Raw genomic sequence first — 20,755 nt, forward strand, 5'->3', positions numbered from 1 at the left:
TTCGACGGCGGTCACGTCGCGTTGTTTCCTAACCGAGCGCATATCAGCTGGATGCCGTTCGTCAGGTGTGACATTATGTCTTGGTGAGCTCTCGCTGATTACAGCTCAGGGCTCGATGCCACAGGACCGTTCCGCTCCGGTCACGTGGTCTGGCTCCGGTGCGCAGCCAGACCGGCCGCTCCTCGGCGGCGGCGGCGGCGGCGGCGGCGGCGGGCTTCTCAGGAGGACGGGTGCCGTCGCTGCCGGTCATCGGCCACCCGGCCGCCGCCGCCGGTCACCGGCCACCCGGCCACCGCCGCTGCCGGTCACCGGCCACCCGGCCACCGCCGCCGCCGCCGGTCACCGGCCACCCGGCCGCCGCCGCCGCCGCCGGTCACCGGCCACCCGGCCCCCGCCGCCGCCGGCCACCCGGCCGCCGCCGCCGCCGCCGGCCACCGGCCACCTGGCCGCCGCCACCGGCCACCCGGCCGCCGCCGCCGCCGGCCACCGGCCACCGCCGCCGCCGGCCACCGGCCACCGCCGCCGCCGGCCACCGGCCACCGGCCACCCGGCCGCCGCTGTCGTCCCGAGCACTTTCACTCGGACGGCGACCGGCCGGTAAAGCTCAGCCTGGGCCGCCACCGCCGCCGCCGCCGCGGATGCCACAATACACCCAACCGGGCGGCGGCAGCGGCGGCGGCGGGGGCCGGGGCGATAACAGCATTTGTGTGTGCAGGTATCTGGGTACGAGTGCTGCGTCTTTGCTCTTTGATGTGTCCGATGCTTCATATACATCGGGCAGGATATATATATATATATATATATATATATATATATATATATATATATACTATAATTGTTTTTGCGGGAACATGACACATTGGTGATTGGTGTTGAGCAGAAGGCAGTGCCTACATTGCAACATTTAAATTTCGGCATCAGATCAATCATGCTACTGCTGTCTGTCGCTATTAAGCCTAGCAGCGTTAAGGAAACATGTAACAATGACGGATAGGAAGTCGTAGAATTTCAGGGTGACAGAAGCTGGAAATCTGCGAGAAAATCTTGCCGTTGATGAAGTGCGAGTGATGAGAGACGCTGGATCCGGCTCAGTGATGAGAGTCGCTGGATCCGGCTCAGTGATGAGAGTCGCTGGATCCGGCTCAGTGATGAGAGTCGCTGGATCCGGCTCAGATGTCAGCCAGCGCTGCTGATAATGACTCTTCCATTTCCTGAGCAGCATGATCCCAATCTTGGTAAATGGATGAGTCAATTCTTAGAAATAGGGACGTCGACAACAGCCCTTCATGCGACCACGTCCACGGTGGGTCGGTCTGTCGGGGACGCCCCCACCACAAAATCGTATTGTGACAGGAAATGTGCGAAAGAGCCCATTTCAGACGATAACTGGGATAAAAGAAACATTAACAAGCTGCAAAAGTAAAAGCGCAAATAATAGTAAAAGTGGGGCAACAAGCACAACACGCAAGTTGGACCACTTGCTTCATGTTTTGGTTTCAAACGCGAGAACCAATTCACCTCCGCAAGACTCGTGCGATAACAGCGAAAGTATGCTCTGTGGTAAATGAACCGTAATCAAGTCTACTTTAAGGGGAAAGTGCGATCATGGAAGGCTATCTAAAAATATCTACTGCATTGAGCACGCTGAACTAGTTCTCATGCTCGTGATCACAGAAAGTGCGACTTGGTCACTCAAAGAAGAGATAAGCAAACCAGTTCGATACAGTTCAAAGTCTGAGAGCCAGCCATAGCTGGGATCAGCATCAATTCATTTCAGTCGTGACCACTGTCATCAGTGTTCTTGGCTGGCTCATAATTCTAGATTGATGAGCTTTGTTGCCATCAATATATGCTAAACTTCCCGAACCTTCAGTGCGATACAAACCAAACGAAGCAGCGACATGCTCGTTCAATGAATTTTGCTCAATCAAATGGAACCTTTGGTAAAAATTCATGAATGGAAACGTAAGTAAATGCATCACTCAATTTCGATTGTATTCCCATTACAATAAGGATCGGGCTAATTTCACGTGACTTCATTTTCAGACAGTTGACGTTAGATGAGCTTAGTCCACGGCCTCACTGGTGATTCAATCAGAAAGCCATCCTGAGCCGCACAGGAGCAGCGAGGTAAAAAACCGTCTCCTTCGGGAGCACCTGCAGCCAGGTCTCATCAATGCAGTGACGTTGCCACTTCGCAAAGTGTGGCGAACAAACGCAGCTGTTTTGATTCACTGCTGATCCTGGTCCACTTGACTACACACCGATGTAGTCGGCATGGCCTCTGGGCTGCAGGGCACCGCGTGCCAGACAACACTTTAAACGGGTATTGGTTTATTTAAAAAGGTTCCTTGGGTGCTTCCTGGTAAATTACTGGTGCTACTACAGGTTAGAAGGCAAGGCTTACTGTGGGCAATAAATTTGTCTCCACAAAGCAGTTCGCTCCAGGACTTCAACTTCCCTGCTGTTGTGGTTGAAAATACACTTTTGAGAAACCTTCGGCCATTTTAAAGTTTCGTAACTTCAGCACAGGAACGCATAATGCCGAAATGCCACCCGCTTCAACAACGTTTTCTCGTATCAGGTATTTGTCATCCTTTACTTTATTGTTAAGCTATAATGTATATTGACAGGCTTATACGACCGCCAAAACGGCGAGAAGAGCAGGCCGCGTGGCTCAAGCTGCACATTTCAGACAGCTCTGGCTCCCAGGTGATCCCGCCATGTGGCATAGCTCACATTCAAGGGAATGTGCCGTCGAACTGTGATATTATGACCTTTCATATCATCTATCACAGCAGCGATTACGTTGTGGAGCCTATTGAAGAGCATTTGGGCTACTACTACAACAAAATAAATTTCGCTAAATAAACAGGTGTTTGACACTGATGACCAAGAACGCTGCTCAAGAATGCAACAACACTCAGTCACTTCGAATGGAACATCTGAGCTGTAGGGAAGCAGTACGGTGCCATTAGCTTTAAAACTTAGAACTCCTTTAATGCTTTCCCGAGGGTGCGCCATTCGATTCCCCTGTGCTACCCCGTCCTGCCCCACCCACTGAGCGGTGCCACCCAGTCCTGGCCCACCTCTCAGAGTGGTATTATCTGGTCCTGCCCCACTGCCCCGCGGCCCGAGCCCGGCGGGCCAGGGAGCGAGGCCGCTGGCAACTCACAACAGATGCATACATGAGTCCCATGCTGAGTTGAGTATCACGGTTTGCTACAACTGATGGAGGGAACACTGTGCACTGTTTGCATTGACCCGTGACACTTATCTCTAGCCTGAAAGGGAAGAATTGCCGTGTAAGGAGGCCCACACAAGTGCCAATTACCAACATTATTGTGCGTGGAAATGTACGCAGGGAGAGAGGCGCGGGTCGTGATGTCCCTCCTACAGGAAATTCAAACCCCGGGTACCAACAAAACATGAAATTAGGACTCCAGTAGGCTACCTTATTTCAGGCAGCACAATGCAACATAGCATCAGAACACAAGGGAAACAAGAAATACTTTATGAGTGTCTAGCTGCTGCTCTTTCCAAGGGGACCCCAGGGGAGCTTGGGTTGGGGATGGCCGAGGTTGGGACCCCTCCGCACGAGAACCAGGTGTGCGAGCCTGATAATGCTTATCCATGGAGGGTATAAGCAGGTTCGTTTGGTGGTAACGGCCCATATCAAAATGAATGCGTGATGATGGGCTTGTTTGCTGGTCCTGGGAAGGTACCTGGATTCGTGGGGGTCGCAACAATAACCCGCCCATGAATTGGTGGTTATTGTAACAACAGTGTCCTAAATCGGGCTAAACGCCAAGAACGATGAAGACGAAGCTTTTTCCGAGCAGAATGCATGCATAACAAATTTAGCAGGTTATTGGCAGGTTTGTATAGTCGCCGCGCCCTAAAACCCTTGGCATCGTCATAGAGCCACGCCATCACTGATTGTTGTTTTCCTCCGTTTGTGTTTTTGTCAGCTGGGAATGTTTGCGCCGAATGTCAGGAGTACGCGCCGGCCCTCCTGCCCAGCCTGAGGCGCTGCCGCCTTGTTTTGGCCTTTCTCGTCCGGCGGGGGCTTTAATGACTGGTCGCGGACGCCGGCCGGAGATATTTTGCACCGAATGCCGGCACCTGTTACCCGGGCAACTGCTGGCGTCCCACTCGGCCGGCCCGATCAGCTGAGCCGCGCGCGGCTGACACGGGCGCGTCCAGGGCGCCAGCGGAGGGGCGCGTACCTCGTGCGCGTCGCAGGTCGCCGGTGCCGGAATAGGTGGCCTGTGGCTTGGAGGTGAATTTGCGAAGGGGTTGGCAAAAGCTGCTCTAATATAATAATAAATTATACTAAATCTATTAAAATGTAAATAATGCGTATGACATTAGAATGATAATTTGTAATGAATTTCGCTGCATCAACATTAAATGAAGGAGTTTTTTTCTTCACTTCTATGAGTTAAGCAACTGCGATTATGGCATGAAGCCGCGAAAATAACAGCACAGACAGGTGGGTACCGCACTCTTTATCTAACTATAGGTGGTGTGCCGGGAATGCCTGTGTGGACGCCTACCCTGAATGTAGGGCCGCGGATGCGCCGACTGCGCCGCCTGACCCGCCACCTGGCGGACCAGGCCAGCCCGACCCGGCTTATCGCCGAGCTTAAATGCATCGCTGCTTCGAAACGCAAGCGCGCCAGCAAAAGGCAGGGCATGGGCGCAGCCGATATGTGACGTTCAAAGCAAACAAGCAGTACATAATTTGCTTTAACATTACATTGGGAATAGTTGGTAACATCGTCACGCTGCTGTCTGTCATATATTTTTTCAAGCACTAATACTTCTTGAAGATAAGCAGTCTTACTGTGATCAATATTGTAACCTGCCCAAAAATTAAAAAAGTCACACCATAACAGGCGCAAAGTTTCAGCCCTCAAGCCACGGCTTAAGCCTCTGTACTGTGGGCAGGGATACGGGGTGTGAATGCATCACGCGAATGTTTCAGCAACTTCGGAATTCTACGTTTACTCTGTGGTTAGCACCAAAATCCATGCAGATTTTGGAGGCACAGCCTCACCCAGTTTCTGACATGGGGCAGTGAAGACTCTGCGAGCGACATCAGCAGGACCACTGGCGGGACACAGTCAGCCGCTGCGCTGGCGCGACGGAAGAGGCCAAAAGGTACGGCACGGGGTGTGTTGGGTGGAAAGGGAACACCCGGACCATGCTTGCTCCAATGAGCACTGACCTTGAGCGGCGGCTCCAGGACTGTGAAGACTCAGGTGTAATTGAAAAATTCGTGGACAAAAAGTGTGGTGCACTACTTGCGAGACCATCGGCAGCTTGGAAATAGCAAATGTTCTGCCCGGTACGCATCAAGCAATAGCGCACGCTCTAAATGTATTGAGCAGCCTCGGGCTTTGAGAACTTGAGATAGTTATCTCATACGTTACGCTTAATTGTTCACAACCTAGTGGGAATATTTTGACAAGACTTCGTGAATGACATGCTTGGAAAAGTGAAGAGTCTTCATCAGCCATGGCAAGGTTGGGGCGACAGCGAAGCCAATCGTGATGCAAGACTGTCTCTTCTTCGTTCTACAAAGAAGGCCTAAGAGCGTTACAAAAAGAACAAGGCTAAGCTCGTTCAGGGGAGGCGCGGTTTGACATCGTAATAGCCCACACCTAAATCCGATTGCAAATCTGTCGGTTTTCGTGCAGGAAAAAATCGCCGATTCCACACCTGTCCCAAGCGTTGACTGGTTGGACAATGCAAAAGCTCTCAGGCTTGTCTCACAAATTGTACTGGGAAACCTGTCCACAGGAGTGGCTCGAAGGGTGAACCAGTGTGCAGCTCTGAAGGTCGGATGTGTCAGTAATCCGAGGGTGAAGGAGTTGCGCAATTTTCTCGTAACAAAACGGATGGCTGAGTGATGTTCGCGTATTTATTTTTACAGCCTAACGAGATGATTCCAAGGGAGGCTTGTGGAAAGCAAGGACGCACCCAGCAAAGGTAGCAATGAGGCGGGTTGTGTCCAGCAAAGCTAGTTAGTGAAGGAGCGGGGGTGTTCAGCGAAGCCATCGATTATGCGGGGTTGTTTAGCGGGGTTAGCGGTGGTGAGGTGTGGGCGCGTTAGACGGAGCTGGTGACGCGAGAAAGCGAGTCATGAGCACAAGGCGTCCCCTCCGCACCACACCCACACGTTCCCTAGATTCGCGCAGTGACCAGGCCAACCACCTAGGTAATGCGGTTTTCTGTCTCCGCTCTCGGCACTGATTCACAAGCGGTGCCACCGCTGCTCATGGAGTGGAACGCTACCTTGAAATGAGCGAATGCGGTCGACGAGAAACACCTGTATGTCATCACATGATCGAGCCCGCAGGGCACGCGGCGCGGCCGGCGGAGCGTCGCGCTCAGATCGAGGAGAAGACCCTACAATACCTCCGGTCCAGTCAACAGCGTCTGGTACCGGCGGAGCGCACTCTGTTGACATGTTTGGTCATGCATCGCACGTTTATTCGACTTAGCCACGCAGCTATCTGTGCTGCAAGCCGCACTCGCGGTATGTCTATAACCATGCATAACGACCACGGCTTAGTTTTTCGAGCATCGATAGTCGACCTGGGCCGCGCATGATAATGCTGCGTTCCATCGCCAAGAAAACATCTAGGAATGTTGGCATTCAGACATAACTATCAGTTCCTATTCACGGATGCCCCTTTTCGTTTCCTTCTCCGCAGGCAACTGTTCTTCCATGGTTGGCTGTACGTTTTTACGGCTTGATCGTGGCCTCTGCCATTGACTAGACCAGACTCTCCTGTCTGGGTTCCAGCCTGGCCGCTTTCTGAGATTCTGTGCTGAATCTTCGAAGTCGCAGGCGTCCCCCGGGTGGCGGCTTAGCCTCACCACAGACGCGGAAATCCCCAGTGGCGCCAATAGGCGGTCAACGCATGGATCTGGCCGTGGACAGATCCGCCCGGTCCGATTACCCGGCGCCGCCATGCCCGGCTTCTACCGTGCCGGCGCCCACTGCATGCCGCACGCGGGGCACCGCTGCACTGAGTGCCGACCCGGGCGGGCTGGTCTGGTCCGGTCGCGGCTGACAGCTCGCTGCTGGCCAATCACGCGGCCGGCGTGGGAGAGGCTGCGTGGCATCAGGTGAAGACGCCGCTGGCGACGACGGCACATGACGGGCGGCCAGGCCGTCCTCCCCGAGCAGTTGCACCGTGCCTCCAACGTTGGGGGCGCCGATGAACCGTGCGCGTGTGGGGCGGGGCTGCATTTACAGCATTGGAAACGGGCGGGGACAGGCGACACCTCTGTGACGGTTCGCGTGAGATTGGTCTGCACTTTGCAGCTGTGCAGGTACCCCGATAGCGGCCGCGGTGTGAACAGAGAGCTTCAAACAACGAGCCAACAGATGCCCGTCCGCAGACACGGCGGTGCACGGAACACTTACCGTCATGTATCATGCGCTGGGCGATTTTGGCCATGTCTTGCACCTGTCTTGACCCGAGGTCGGAGGACTGGTCCGACTCTACGGCCAGGTCTGGGCAAAAACCGGTTAAGGCTAACGAACGCAGCAGCGAGACGGCCCGTCAGGAACTCCGACGCTTTTTGTGGGCGGCCGCACGCCGACGCGGCCGCGAACGGATCAGTGGCAACACAAGATAAGACTATTGACTGCATAAGAAGTGGCCGGGCCATGTTTTCAAGAGTCTGGTCATTAGCGAGAGCTAAGATGCATGACGATACGTGGGGGCCGGTGGACGTCTACTTGAGATTGCGTCGGACCGGTGGACAGCCGGCAGGCACTGCTGGCAGAAACCCAATCACTGCCCCGGCTGCCCATGATTAATCATTGCCACACCGTCTAGTCCACCAGCAGGTCTACACCTGTTGGTGAACGCAGATACATTGGGCTTGCAGCTGTGCTCCGTTCCAGCAATTTCGAGCAGAGTACAAACTCAGTGAGGCACGATAAATATATCCTGGCACTCCTGGATGTTTTTAAGTGCGTCAGAACAACGGACGCTTTCGGACTCATCACTTTGTTACGAGCCACCTTCTAGAATAACCTACCCATAACATAACATAAGATAACTTCCCAGAAGCACAGTAGTTCGAAAAGCTGTGTCCACGACACTCCTGGGTTCAACCGCCCATCCGTAGCGCAAGATAGGGTTCAGGAAGGTAATCCGTGCATATTTCTGTTCAAAGAACTTCTAACTGTCCGACTTTGCAGGATTTGCGGCTTTTATGAGGCGGACGTTGCGTAATCCGCGAGGTTTCCATGACGCACATTTGCAGCCTAGTCAAAAGCATATGTCTTTCTTTGTAAACACGACAGGTTGATGACTGTCGTAATTTTAGCTGTACATGTGCCAATGGAGGCTTGTGGGTACTTGGAGAATACAACTGGCTGGAACAACTCGATTAGTCGCACGGTGAATGTATTTTGGGTAGCAATTTAAGGCAATGAATAAAAGCACAAATGGAGTTATCTGGACGATATGAAAGGCGAAAGACATTTGCACTTCCCTGGAAATACAGACAACGAAGCAGACAGCAAACGACCGAACCACAAGTGCGGGAGATGGCGGAATGCTGGCGAATTGAACTGAGTAGAGAAACTTAATGCAAGATACCCAACCCTCCGTTATTAACCGAGAGACAGAGCGGTAGTAAAAGATATGACGGGAGAAAAAAATACATAATTGTGGGAATGGAAGTCCCAGAGGACAGAACGAAGGACTACAAACCGGTTTTGAGGCGGACACAAACTGGTTTGGCTTGGCTGGCGGGCGGGCGACGGCTGGGAGGCCCGCCATTGGCGGACCGATCCGATCCATCCAGCCGATCGGTCATGCGCGCAGGGAGCTCGGCCGCTGCTCACACGGCCGACGGAGGGAGCTCGGCCGCTACTGACACGGCCGACGGAGGGAGCTCGGCCGCTACTGACACGGCCGACGGAGGGAGCTCGGCCGCTACTGACACGGCCGACGGAGGGAGCTCGGCCGCTACTGACACGGCAGACGGAGGGAGCTCGACCGCTACTGACACGGCCGACGGAGGGAGCTCGGCCGCTACTGACACGGCCGACGGAGGGAGCTCGGCCGCTACTGACACGGCCGACGGAGGGAGCTCGGCCGCTACTGACACGGCCGACGGAGGGAGCTCGGCCGCTACTGACACGGCCGACGGAGGGAGCTCGGCCGCTACTGACACGGCCGACGGAGGGAGCTCGGCCGCTACTGACACGGCCGACGGAGGGAGCTCGGCCGCTACTGACACGGCCGACGGAGGGAGCTCGACCACCACCCGCTGACACCGACTGCAGTCTCCCAGATTGAAAATCCATTCATCATGCGCTCAAATCCGCCAAGGGCTCCATCCTCCCGCTCTTGCCCTCTTTCTTTCTTGCTCTCTTTGCTTTGCCCTCCTCCTCCCCTCATGTTGTACTCCTCTTCGTTCCACTTCCTTTCTCTCACACTCTTTCTTCCTTCCAGCTCATCATTTTTATTATTCGTCGCATAAATATTTGTCACCTTAGTTGATTGATGACAGCTGACCGAAGTGCGTCAGGATTTCGATCGCCCCCAATACCAGCTCATTAAATGTGTTGAGCGGTGTTTACTCTAGCAGCCGTCGTGCTCCGCGACCTTTGAGTTGAGGCTTTGCCAGACGTCCTGCTCTGAGCTCGGAGATGTCTGGCCCTGAACTCTGGGGACGCCTGCAGGCACAGGCCTCTCATTCCTGAAGTGACAATCCAATGGACTGAAACCAATCCCGTCAAATGCCCAGCAAACTGCACTCCACTGGCCGATGCTATGTCCTCTGTGCCCTTCAAACTGTGCGCTCAAGGTTAACGCCAGGGAAGGACAGGCGCCCGACGCCGCCGGGATGAATGCATTACGGCGGCGTGGGCGACGGCTTATTTGGCGAGGCGGCCGCGCTCGATGCATGCCCGATGTGAATGCTACGACGGAGCGACCCGGGCTGTCCCGGCCAGAGCACGGCCAGAGCACGGCCAGAGCACGGCCAGAGCACGGCCAGGGCACGGCCAGGGCACGGCCAGGGCACGGCCAGGGCACGGGTATGCTACGACGGAGTGACCCGGGCTGTCCCGGCCAGAGCACGGCCAGAGCACGGCCAGAGCACGGCCAGGGCACGGCCGCGCTCGATGCATGCCCGATGGGTATGCTACGACGGAGTGACCCGGTCTGTCCCGGCCAGAGCACGGCCAGAGCACGGCCAGAGCACGGCCAGAGCACGGCCAGAGCACGGCCAGAGCACGGCCAGAACACGGCCAGAGCACGGCCAGAACACGGCCAGGGCTCAGAGCTTGAACTGGTCTGGAGCTCAAGCTGGCGCGGTCGGTGTAGGCCGCGGTCGAAGTCGATTCAGAGCATACCCAAGGTGGTCTGAGAACGCCCGAAGTACGCCCCGAAAAACCGAGCACGGCATGGTCAAAGCTCTGGCGGACATTGTCCAGAGCATGTAAAAACTCCCAACGAAAAACGTTACACCAGCGCTGAGCGCATGCATGGGGCACGTCAGAATAGTGGAACATGCGAAGGGCCCGTTTAAACGTCAGCAAGATTACGTTTGGCGTATAGTCTAGACAGAACGGTTTCTAATTACGTTCGTTGTTTCCCTGCTGGTGGCCTCAGGTGCGCCCTGCCCTGCTGTGCACAACCGCGTCTCAGTGACACGCCTTCACTCTTACAACAGAAATGCCGGGGGTTCAAGGCCCACTACCGGCGGTGTTTATTATCCCCTCGCCGAGACAGCGCGATAGATACATTGTTGTCTAGTTACCATGGAAGTCACCTATTCAACCGTGGTATTATTCAAATATCATTGATACCGAGTCCACACGAAAAGTGTGTGCGTTATCGTTATCACGGTCACGAGTGCATTAGGCGTGCAGATTCTACCGGGGATGTGACCAGGATGTCACCGGGGATGTGACCGGGGGTATGAGCGAGGATGTAACTGGGGAGGCGACCGGGGGTGTGACCAGGGATGTGACCGGGGACGTGACCAGGATGTGACCGGGGATGTGACCGGGGGTATGAGCGAGGATGTGACTGGGGAGGCGACCGGGGTGTGACCATGGATGTGACCGGGGACGTGGCCAGGATGTGACTGGGGATGTGACCGGGGGTATGAGCGAGGATGTGACTGGGGAGGCGACCGGGGGTGTGACCATGGATGTGACCGGGGATGTGACCAGGATGTGACCGGCGGTGTGAACGGGGAGGCGACCGGGGTGTGAGCGGGGATGTGACCGGGGGCGTGACCAGGATGTGACCGGTATGTGTCCGGGCATGTGAGCAGGGATGTGACTGGTGCGTGACCGGGGATGTGACCGGGCGTGTGAGCGGGAGTGTGACCAGGGATGTGACCGGTATGTGACTGGGTGTGTGATCGGGGATGTGACCGGTATATGACCGGTATATGACCGGTATGTGGCCCGTATGTGACCAGGCTGTGACTGGTATATGACCGGGGGTGTGAGTGGGGATGTGACCGAGGATGTGATTGGGGATGTGACCGGGATGTGACCGGTATGTGACCAGGATGTGACCAGGATGTGACTGGTATGTGACCGGGCATGTCCCCAGGATGACATCTGAGGCGTTACAAAGGATGACACCTCAGGAGATATCACCGAGGATGTCAAACGCCTGTTCGGACCATACATGGTTATTGCCATTGGGCCCGACGCATTTGCCTACTATGGCATCACCTGCTTCTCGCCCTGGCAGAAAGGGTGGGTAACGCGGGGAATCGAACCCGGTACCTCTGGTTTCCTAAGCGCGCAGCTTAACCACAGCGTCACCGTCTTACCGGCGATGGCCCGGTGATTAGCTGTGTCTGGTGCGTTCTCGACTTGGCCTGATCCCAGGGCTGCTCAGCGTTGGGGTCTACTTTGTAGTGCCCGCCTGGTGCGATGCCTACTGGTAAGAACCCGGGCCTGTTGAGTGCCCGGGCCTGGTAAGTGCTCGGGTCTGGTTGGCGCCTGGACCTGGTGAGGTCTCGGGCCTGGTGAGTGTCCGGGCCAAAAGTAAGCCCCGGCCTGGTAAGTGCTCGGAACCCGAATCGATCGATCGGAACCACGCGCAGCGGGGCTGGGCCTAGCACCTGTTGCGACGACAAGTGTGCGCCGTCGCCGCCGTCGTCGCTGCCGACGGCGGCCGGCGCGCCAGGCGAGCGCCCTCCGTAGCCGGACGGGGGAGGGGCGACTCAGGGCTGGCGCGGGCCGGGGCAGCGCTCAGCGGCACTCACCGGGGCGGGCGGACGGCGGCGGCGGCGGCGGCGGGAAGCGGGAGGCGCGTGCGCGCGGCTCCCAGCGCCAGGACTGGCCTGTCGCCGCCGTGCCACCCGGCCGGCCCGGCTCCGGTCGCCTGTGTAAACAGTCCGGCGCAGATGGGTCCGTCTCATGCCGTCAGCTGATAGTTTCTGCCGACGTGGCTGTCCCGGCTGCCATGCGGACGTCGCCAGCGCGCCACAAGATAAACGGTGGCAGACAGACTTTTTCTGAGGTGCACTGCACATGGCCGTTTACGTGTTATTCCGTGCGCCGATGTTTTATGGGCTGCTCGGTCCAGCGGCTGGCACCGCATGTCAAGGCTAGACAAATACTGGCGCTCGAAATCTAACTAAAACCCTGGGATTATGTCATGCACCACTGATCTCTTCACGAATGAAACGACGCTCGCCTAGACGCCAGGTAAGCCACGCGTGTGGGGCAGTCTGCTGGAGTCCAAGCGGGATTTGGCATCTCGTTTTTAGGAGTGGCGGACCGCAAAGTTTGATAGCTTGTGACTGGTTTTCGCACGTGGCAGACAGCTACTCTACCACGTCTAGCACATCTAGTACATCTATCAGGACGTGCTTGCGAGGAGGCGCAACAAATCTAACTTAGTAAAGCTGTCATTTGTAGTTTTCTGGCATCAAGCTTAGGTCAGTGGTATGGTGCCCTCAGAGCAGGGAAACCTCATGAGAACGCCATTCGGGGGCGGTGCCAATTGGAGCATGCGAATGCCACGAGGACAGACGTATAAGCCTCTACCGGCTTTATCGTCTTATTTACGGACTAATATACCGATCTTAAGTCGGCAATAATCGGGAGGTCGAAGATAAGATCACTGTAAATTGTGTATTTTTGATGTCAAAGCTTGTACAGGACAAAGTTGCCTCTGTCAGATCCATTTAGATACATTGCTAGATAGGTTACCTTCCATTACAGTGACAAGGGAGTGTTTTACGAGGAGTTGTGGAGGTGCATGAATAGGATTTTAGATCTCGGAAGACAGGAACTTCCAGTAAATGGTAAGTGCTTCGAAAGGACTGAAATGAAATCGCCATCCTTATCATCGTACATGCCTAACTCTCACGGAACCGTGCTTACTCTCTTTATCTAACCATCACAAAGACCATACAATCTTCGGGATATCCTCATGCACAACTGAAATAAAGACGACAGGGCGGTGACGGGGAGACTGGGCAATGGCAAGTAGGGCGACTTGACAGTGACAAGGAGGACGACTGGGCAGTGACGAGGAGGATGACTTGACAGTGACAAGGAGGAGGACTGAACAGTGACAAGGAGGACGAATGTGCAATGCCGAGAAGGACGAGTGGGCAGTGACAAGAAAGAAGACTTAACAGTGACAAGAAGGAGGAGTGAGCAATGACGAGGAGGACGACTGGGCAATGACAAGGACGAAACGAGCACATGGAACCGGTCGATGCCCGGAAGTATGGTGCCACAGGCGGCATTTAAGCTGCCATTACTGCGTGCAAGACTGATGACGTTCGTTTTTCGGGGGGGGGGGGGGGGGGGGCAGGACGGCAGTCAGCAAAGCACTGCCATCAATCTCCACCACAGTAAAATAATTCATTATATCCGCCATTATAAACTTCTCCATAGTTCCAGGATGTAGCCCAGCGGTCTGTCTGGAAAATGTCTGGAAAATGGATTTCCTTCCACACCTTGCTGCTGTTTGGAAAGCCCACGGAGCCCACGAACGGTGGCGTGCACAGCCTCGAAACTACCCGATGGCCAGGTGCTAGATGGGAGCATCATGTCCCTGCACACCGCCTGTAGAGACCATGCCATAGTCCCGACTAGGGTCTTCAGGCACTTTCAGGAAACTTCCCCCCCCCCCCCCTCTCCCACCGCCATTACCACCACTCCTCCCCCCGAATATTCTGAATGTGTACAGTAGACCGGTGCCAATGAACAGAAAATATCGCTCACGATTCCACGCTGTTCCTGAAGTACCAGCTATGGTGGAGACACGACACCCCTCTGCACCCCCGCAGTGGCGCGGTCGGGGCACAGCCGGCGTCTGGAGCGAGCCCTGCCGGCCGCTCGGCCCGGTCGAGGACGCTGCCCGCCGGCCCGGTGGTCCCGTTCTCGCCGCCCCGCGCCGACGCCGGACGATGACCGCGCACGGCCGAACGTGCACGCCGCACGCCGTGCACGGCTCGGCGGCGTCTGTCGGTCACGTGACGGCCGGCCGCACGCCGCGGCGAGAACGGGTCCGGCCGGCGGCGTCACGTGACCGTCACGCTGTGGGCCGGCGCCGGCGTGACCAGCGCGTCGGCGCGGCCGTCAGCCCGGGGCAGGTGGCGGATGGGCCGGGCCGGTGAGAGGCGTGGAGCGCGCGGAGGGACAGATCCGGCCGGCACGGGTGTAGAGCAGGTAGCGAATGGGTTCTGGAAGGGATTGCTGTTGCGTGGAAGGATACCGCATGCGGTATGGAGGAGTTCACCGATTGGGAGGCGTGAATGGTGTATAAATTAGTAAGCTCTAGTGGAGAAAGCAACTGGTGTCAGCTAAAGGTGTTAAAAATGACGTCATCAAAATGAATGCGTGTTCACGGTATCCAGGTGTTGGTTTGTTGGCCTTCCCTGGATTTGTCTTTGATGCCCATGTCTTACGTACAGATCGCATTATCAACAAAGTGGGTGCTCAACAATGGCGAAAAAGATCAATGTTTTACAGAAGAAAGCAACGCACATAGCATGGAAAGCAAATAATTAAACTTGCGAAATAAGGACAGCATCGCAAAACAAATTCAAATGATTGGTGTCATGACATTGACCAACTCGTAGCAAGGACCAAGGATGTACCAAGAACAAAGGACTGTCCCAACCCTTTGAGGAGTTGAAATCCCCGAAGGACGGCCCATGGGCTCTTGGGTAGGCTAAAAGCCCTGGCTGGTCTGTGCCGGGGCTCGGTGCAAAAAATATAAATATTTGGCTAGATCCAATAAAAAGTGCATTTTTGGAGTACTACGCAGAGTGGTGGTGCTCCTCAGGTTACCCGAACCCTCTACCGAGCTGATGTCTTCCTTATCCGGATCCCGACCACGTGGCGGGCGCGGACTTGCATAATGGGGAAATCCTGTCACCACGACAGAAATGCAAACAAACAATCACTCGGCGGTAAATGTTCGCAGTGGAAATAGCTAGTCGGACCGTGAACGTGCAACAAAGCCCTCCCTGCAGCAACAGACTCTAAAAAATCACACCGTTCGTCCTTGAGCAGGTGCAGAGGACGCCTGAGCGCTCCGCCGCCTCCTGCAGCCGCGCTAACCACCCCTCGCAGATAATTTACGTCCAGCAGCGTGCCACCATTGGCGGCCGCGTCCATTTTCCGTCTGGACACGCTCCCACGGTCTCTTTCCTCGAGGGCGGGGTCTGTTGGGCCCGCGAGCCGTCCTCCGAGCTGCCGAGTGACATAACACGGGGTCTGGCCTCGGGCGCTCTTTCCGCCCGCTCCGTGCCAGGTGGGGGAGGAGGGGGAGGGGCGGGTGACCGAGCCCCCTCCCACCAGTGACTGTTCGGGCTCCACTGGCGCAGGGCCGCGACTTTCAAGCGGGTTCACAGGGTTCAAAGGTCCATTAGTGTAGTAGGCCATTTTACGCCTTCCTAGCATTGATCATACCAAAATCTTCACAAGACCATAGCTTACATGAGCTGGTCCTCCGGTTCCAGATTTAAAACACCGTGTCCATTTTACGGACTTGCCCAGTGCACCTTTAAAAAACCTGTGTCCAAGAAACTGAGAGTGTGTGCCGGTTTGCGTTTTAGGTGTTCTATAAGTTCGTGTACTGATGCTGTTCTGAAATATCGGGTTCTGTCTCGGCTGTACGTCTTGCGCGTGGCGAGACAAAGTGCTCCTGAGAGGCAGCCTCCACTCCGGTCACACGTCAACAAGTCATCACTGTTCACGAATAAGGCGTGTGTGGCGGCATCAGCTCAGCCTTGTCGGGAAGGTGCACGGGCGAGTGCCCTTTGGTCCGTCCTCTCGGTAGGATTGCAAACCGGCAGCAGCAATTCAAGATGGCCGTCCGTCCGGCCGGCTCGATGCGGTGCCGACTGCTGAGCGGAGGGCGGCGAGGAACTGAGGCTGAGGCCGACGCGGCAGAACTGATGTGGTTCAGGGACAGACGCCGCTCGACTGTGGTCTTACGCGCTGTCTTGTTATCTTTGTTTCTACCATACCACTGATGCTGTAGACAGTTGGGTGGGCGGTTGATAGCTCATGGCATGTTCTCACTGAGGATATACTTGGCTTGACTTATTACTGATAATTGTCACCCAGTCTGAAGCATACACAATATTTTAAAAGGCTGGCATATTTATATTCCAGACCCTAATCTCCAGCCAGCCGCGGCCCAGTCAAAACAGCTTCATAATTTCAGCTCAAACCACTGGAGTGGTAGCTTTTTGCTGCTGGCTGCACGGGGACGTCGGCTGCTATCACCCGCCTGCTGTCGACAATTTATCCTCTTCATACTGCTTGGAGCTGACCGCGCTTGAGGCAAGTCAAATGCAAATATCATGAGACAAGGCAAGATATATCTGACGATACAATATGACACGTAGCAATCTGTGCTACGTTACGCTACATTACGCTACGTTACTGAAACCGGGTAAATCGTGGGCTCTGCTAGGAGGCTTTGTCTCGAAAATCTTCTTTTATACATAGGCTCTTAAATGAGCTTCCCCAAAAATATATGCCGAGGTACACGATCTTGTTCTTCTACGTACACTTTCAGTGCAGACAGTTCATCACCTTTTGTTCGCCCAGTGAATAAGTACGCGCCGCGGTGACCGAATCCAAAAAGCCTAAAATCCTCAACAGGTCCACACACCATCATGTCAAGCAGGCACCAACACTCATCCGCTCCACGAATGCAGCACAACATTCCACCCCACACGGACGCGGCTGGCGGTAGCCGGACAGTGGCGGCGGCCCGGCCAGCCAGCTGTGACCAGCGCTCGCGCCGACCGGGGCCGCCGTCGCCGCCGGCCGCTGCGCGTGAGAGCGCGGCGTGACCCGAGATCGTGCGCGACGTCACGTGACGGCGCTTCGGCGGCGTCCGTGGCCAGCGCGGCGCCGTGACCTCTGCGACCTGTGCCAGGGTGTGGCCGGCGGGACGATGCTGTCCCGTGCCGGTCGGAGGTGGCATAGTCTAGACGGATGGGGCCAAGTCCCTAACGGAAAATTGTGGCCGAGCGAAAACTAAAGCATTCGATGAGACACGCTGCGCTGAGGCAGGACGAGCCGCAGTCATGCCTCGTGGATCGGACGCCCGACCGCGGTCTAGGGCAGGACGAGCCGCAGTCCTGCCTCCTGGGGCCGGACGCCCGACCGCGGTCTAGGGCAGGACGAGCCGCAGTCCTGCCTCCTGGGGCCGGACGCCTGACCGCGGTCTGGGGCAGAGCGAGCCGCAGTCCTGCCTCGTGGATCGGACGCCTGACCGCGGTCTAGGGTGGGGCGAGCCGCAGTCCTGCCTCGTGGGCCGGACGCCTGACCGCGGTCTAGGGAAGGGCGAGCCGCAGTCCTGCCTCGTGGATCGGACACCTGACCGCGGTCCAGGGTGGGGCGAGCCGCAGTCCTGCCTCGTGGGCCGGACGCCTGACCGCGGTCTAGGGCAGGGCGAGCCGCAGTCCTGCGGGGTGTCTCCGCATCAGAGCCGGCGGCCGTCATGATCTGGCGCCCCGCCAGAGCAAAGTGGGCTCATCAACATGCCAGGCAGCCGCATCAGACTCTGCATCTCAGAGCGGGCACAAACACATCGCACAGTCGACCCGTCTGCAGGGCGGGCGTGCAGCGCCGCAGCCAGCGGCCGCGCTTCTGCAAAAGCAGCGACCAGGGCAATCGCCTGCAGCACAGTTGTTTGATCAGACTCGCCAGAAGGCGATGCCGTTTGATAGTCAACTTATTATTCCAAACACTGCGGCCTTATAGGGATATTGAACACGAGAAATGCCGAAGATTATACAACACGTTATTCATTTCCATCTCCGCGCGGTGATTCAAACACGCGCCGTGCTTGTTCAATACGCTCCACCAGTAGCTCGCTGCGTCCTCCGACTGAGCGTCGACTTTCCAAACCCCGTCAATCATCTGACTGTTCCTTGTCCAAACTACGGTCGGCCGATTTGGGGATATTCCCATCCGCGTGGTTCTATCCGGCGCCTTTCACCATGGCGGCCACGGTGAGCGCGGCCTCCGCTGCCACCGCTGGCCGGCCTGGCGTCCCGGCGGCGGGCAGGCTGGCCGGCCGGTGGGACGGGTCCCCCGGCCTCCCCTCCCCCTCCCCAGAGTGTCGGCCGCAAACCGGTACACGCTTGGAGGCTTCAAGGAAGGGCCGGCCTCTCCAGCGGCCAGCGTTCGTGACCGGCGGGGGAAGGCGGGGCGTGACTCGCGACACACTCGTGAGGTCACTGACTCGTCTGGATCTTTGGCTTGTGATTCGCGAGTCACACCGCACTGGCTCGCTGGATTTGGAGACTGAGCAAACGCCCACAAATGCTCGTGACTTGTGACCGACTCGTGGCCGAGCAGTGAACAGGCCCTGGCCGCTAACTGGACGCGGCACCGCGCCACCGTCCTCAACCGGTCGTGACTGCCGCGTGACCACACGGGTCAGAGTCGTGACTCGTGACTCGCTCGTGAGACGACCACCGCCCATGGCGCCAGCGTGACCGGTTCCCGAGATGGCGACGCCGCTCACTTGATTGGTCGGCCAGCCGCAGGGCCGCCGCTGATAAGGTTTCGTTTCACCATTCCGCCTCAGTTGGCGGCTCGTAAAAGAAGACGGACTGGTGGGCTGGCGCAGCCGGCGGGCCGCCGGACCGGCCGGCCGGCCGCCGCCGCCGCCGCCGCGCCCGCACGCCATTAGCTCCGGTACCGTTACGTCCCGAGAGTCTGGCTCGCTCCGATCGGACCTGCTGCATGCATTTATAAGCGCACGCGACGATAAAAAAACGGAAAGCTGCTGAGGGCGCTAATCGGATATGTTTCATCCAGTTGTGTATGTGTATCAGCGCTGGCGTGTCACAGTACTGATGCAGTAAATTTATTACGCGATGGTAGTGCGTTGCATGCCGTCAAGCTGCGATTAGTGCTGACACTTTACCGATACCGTCAGGGAAAGTAAGCAAAACAAAAAAGCTCTGGTCGCGGGCCCACAGAGTGCTTTGGAACAAGCAGCACGAACACTTGCGTGAGCGAGAAAATGGTAGCAATTAATTCCGGAGCAACAGCCCGGCATAATTAAGTCCGCCGGCCGAACGCGCCGGAACCTGTGTGCGCGGCTTTGAAAGCCAGCTGTCGTCGGCCTGCGGTCAGCTGACTGCCGTCATAGGCGCCGCCACGCTGAACCCTGATTCCGGGCGGCGGGTCGCAACCCCGTGCGACCCTTGACCCGACTTGGCTGGCGCCGCCGCCAGCCGGCTACAAAGGACCAGCCGACGGTATAATGAATGGGACGAGCGCGCGATGGGAGGCCCAGGAAAACAGCGCTCGTCAATGCAAAACTGTATGCCGCCTGGCCGGGCCGGGATATACAGCTAACAATGCCCCGGCGTTGACAATGGTGCTGCTAGACTTAGGCCATGAGGAGGAATCTGCATAGAGGTCGAGGAGAATGGGGCGGATTTTTCCGGGGTGCCCTTATGGCTTGATGTGCAAAGTGTGCTGGGCTCAGAAGATGTACAGCCATGATCTTTCAATCATGCATTCGGTTTTCTACCCGTGTATATAACTGTTCTAATGCCTGCCGAACGCTATAACCATGCTTGGCCAGAAGAACAAGATCTGGAAGGAGACTTCAACACGTTCGACTCCAAACATCGAAACTTCAGCTGAGAACAGCAACGTAACACCACAGAACCAGGACGGAAACCTCCGCCTCGTTCTCAGCATGCAGCTAGTAGCTTTCTATCACGACTCGGGAGTGAAAAGTCGAACAATGACTTCGATCGATTCGGTCTGATACGGCGCCGGCAGTGTTGCAGAATCCCGGCGGACGTGACCACGCCCTGACCACCAGCCGCCCCCTCCCCCTCCCCATGCCCTCCGCCGCCGAAGTAAGCCAACGCCCGCCGTTGGTCGCGTCGGCGGCGGTGCTATGCAGGCTGGGAGCAGGGCGGCCATCGGCCGGGACCGCCGGAGGGCGGCGGGCACCGCGCATGGCCGCTCCAACAAACACGGGGGAGGGAGGCGCCGGGACGGCCGGCGGCCGCGGCGCCTCTAACGAGGGGAGGCGGGCCACCGCGGCCGCGCGCCGGTCCCAGGCCGTGACTGCGCCCCAGACAGCGGCACTAATGGCGCACTGAACTGCGCCACCACTGTCGCACTTGCACAAGAGCGACGCGGCGCGGCGGCTTTCGTGGCGCACGGTGGCGCGCATGGTCTCCGGCGCGCCGCCGCGGGCGCCCAGCTGTGGCGGGC

The 20,755-nt window shown here is 56.9% G+C and overlaps 1 protein-coding gene across 3 annotated transcripts in view; it reads right to left on the reverse strand.

The window, feature by feature from the left end:
- The window catches only part of fus (epithelial splicing regulatory protein fusilli), a 72,840-nt gene that overhangs the window by 32,182 nt on the left and 19,903 nt on the right, over positions 1–20,755 (reverse strand). For all 3 annotated transcript variants that reach the window (XM_037234166.1, XM_037234165.1, XM_037234164.1), the window contains exon 4: positions 7,445–7,534. In XM_037234166.1, the coding sequence (XP_037090061.1) occupies positions 7,445–7,534 (90 nt within the window). The remainder of the gene's footprint in view (positions 1–7,444; positions 7,535–20,755) is intronic.

Source organism: Pollicipes pollicipes, unplaced genomic scaffold (assembly GCF_011947565.3).
Source record: "Pollicipes pollicipes isolate AB1234 unplaced genomic scaffold, Ppol_2.1 Scaffold_7231;HRSCAF=8579_pilon_pilon_pilon, whole genome shotgun sequence".
NCBI classification, from domain to species: domain Eukaryota; kingdom Metazoa; phylum Arthropoda; class Thecostraca; order Pollicipedomorpha; family Pollicipedidae; genus Pollicipes; species Pollicipes pollicipes.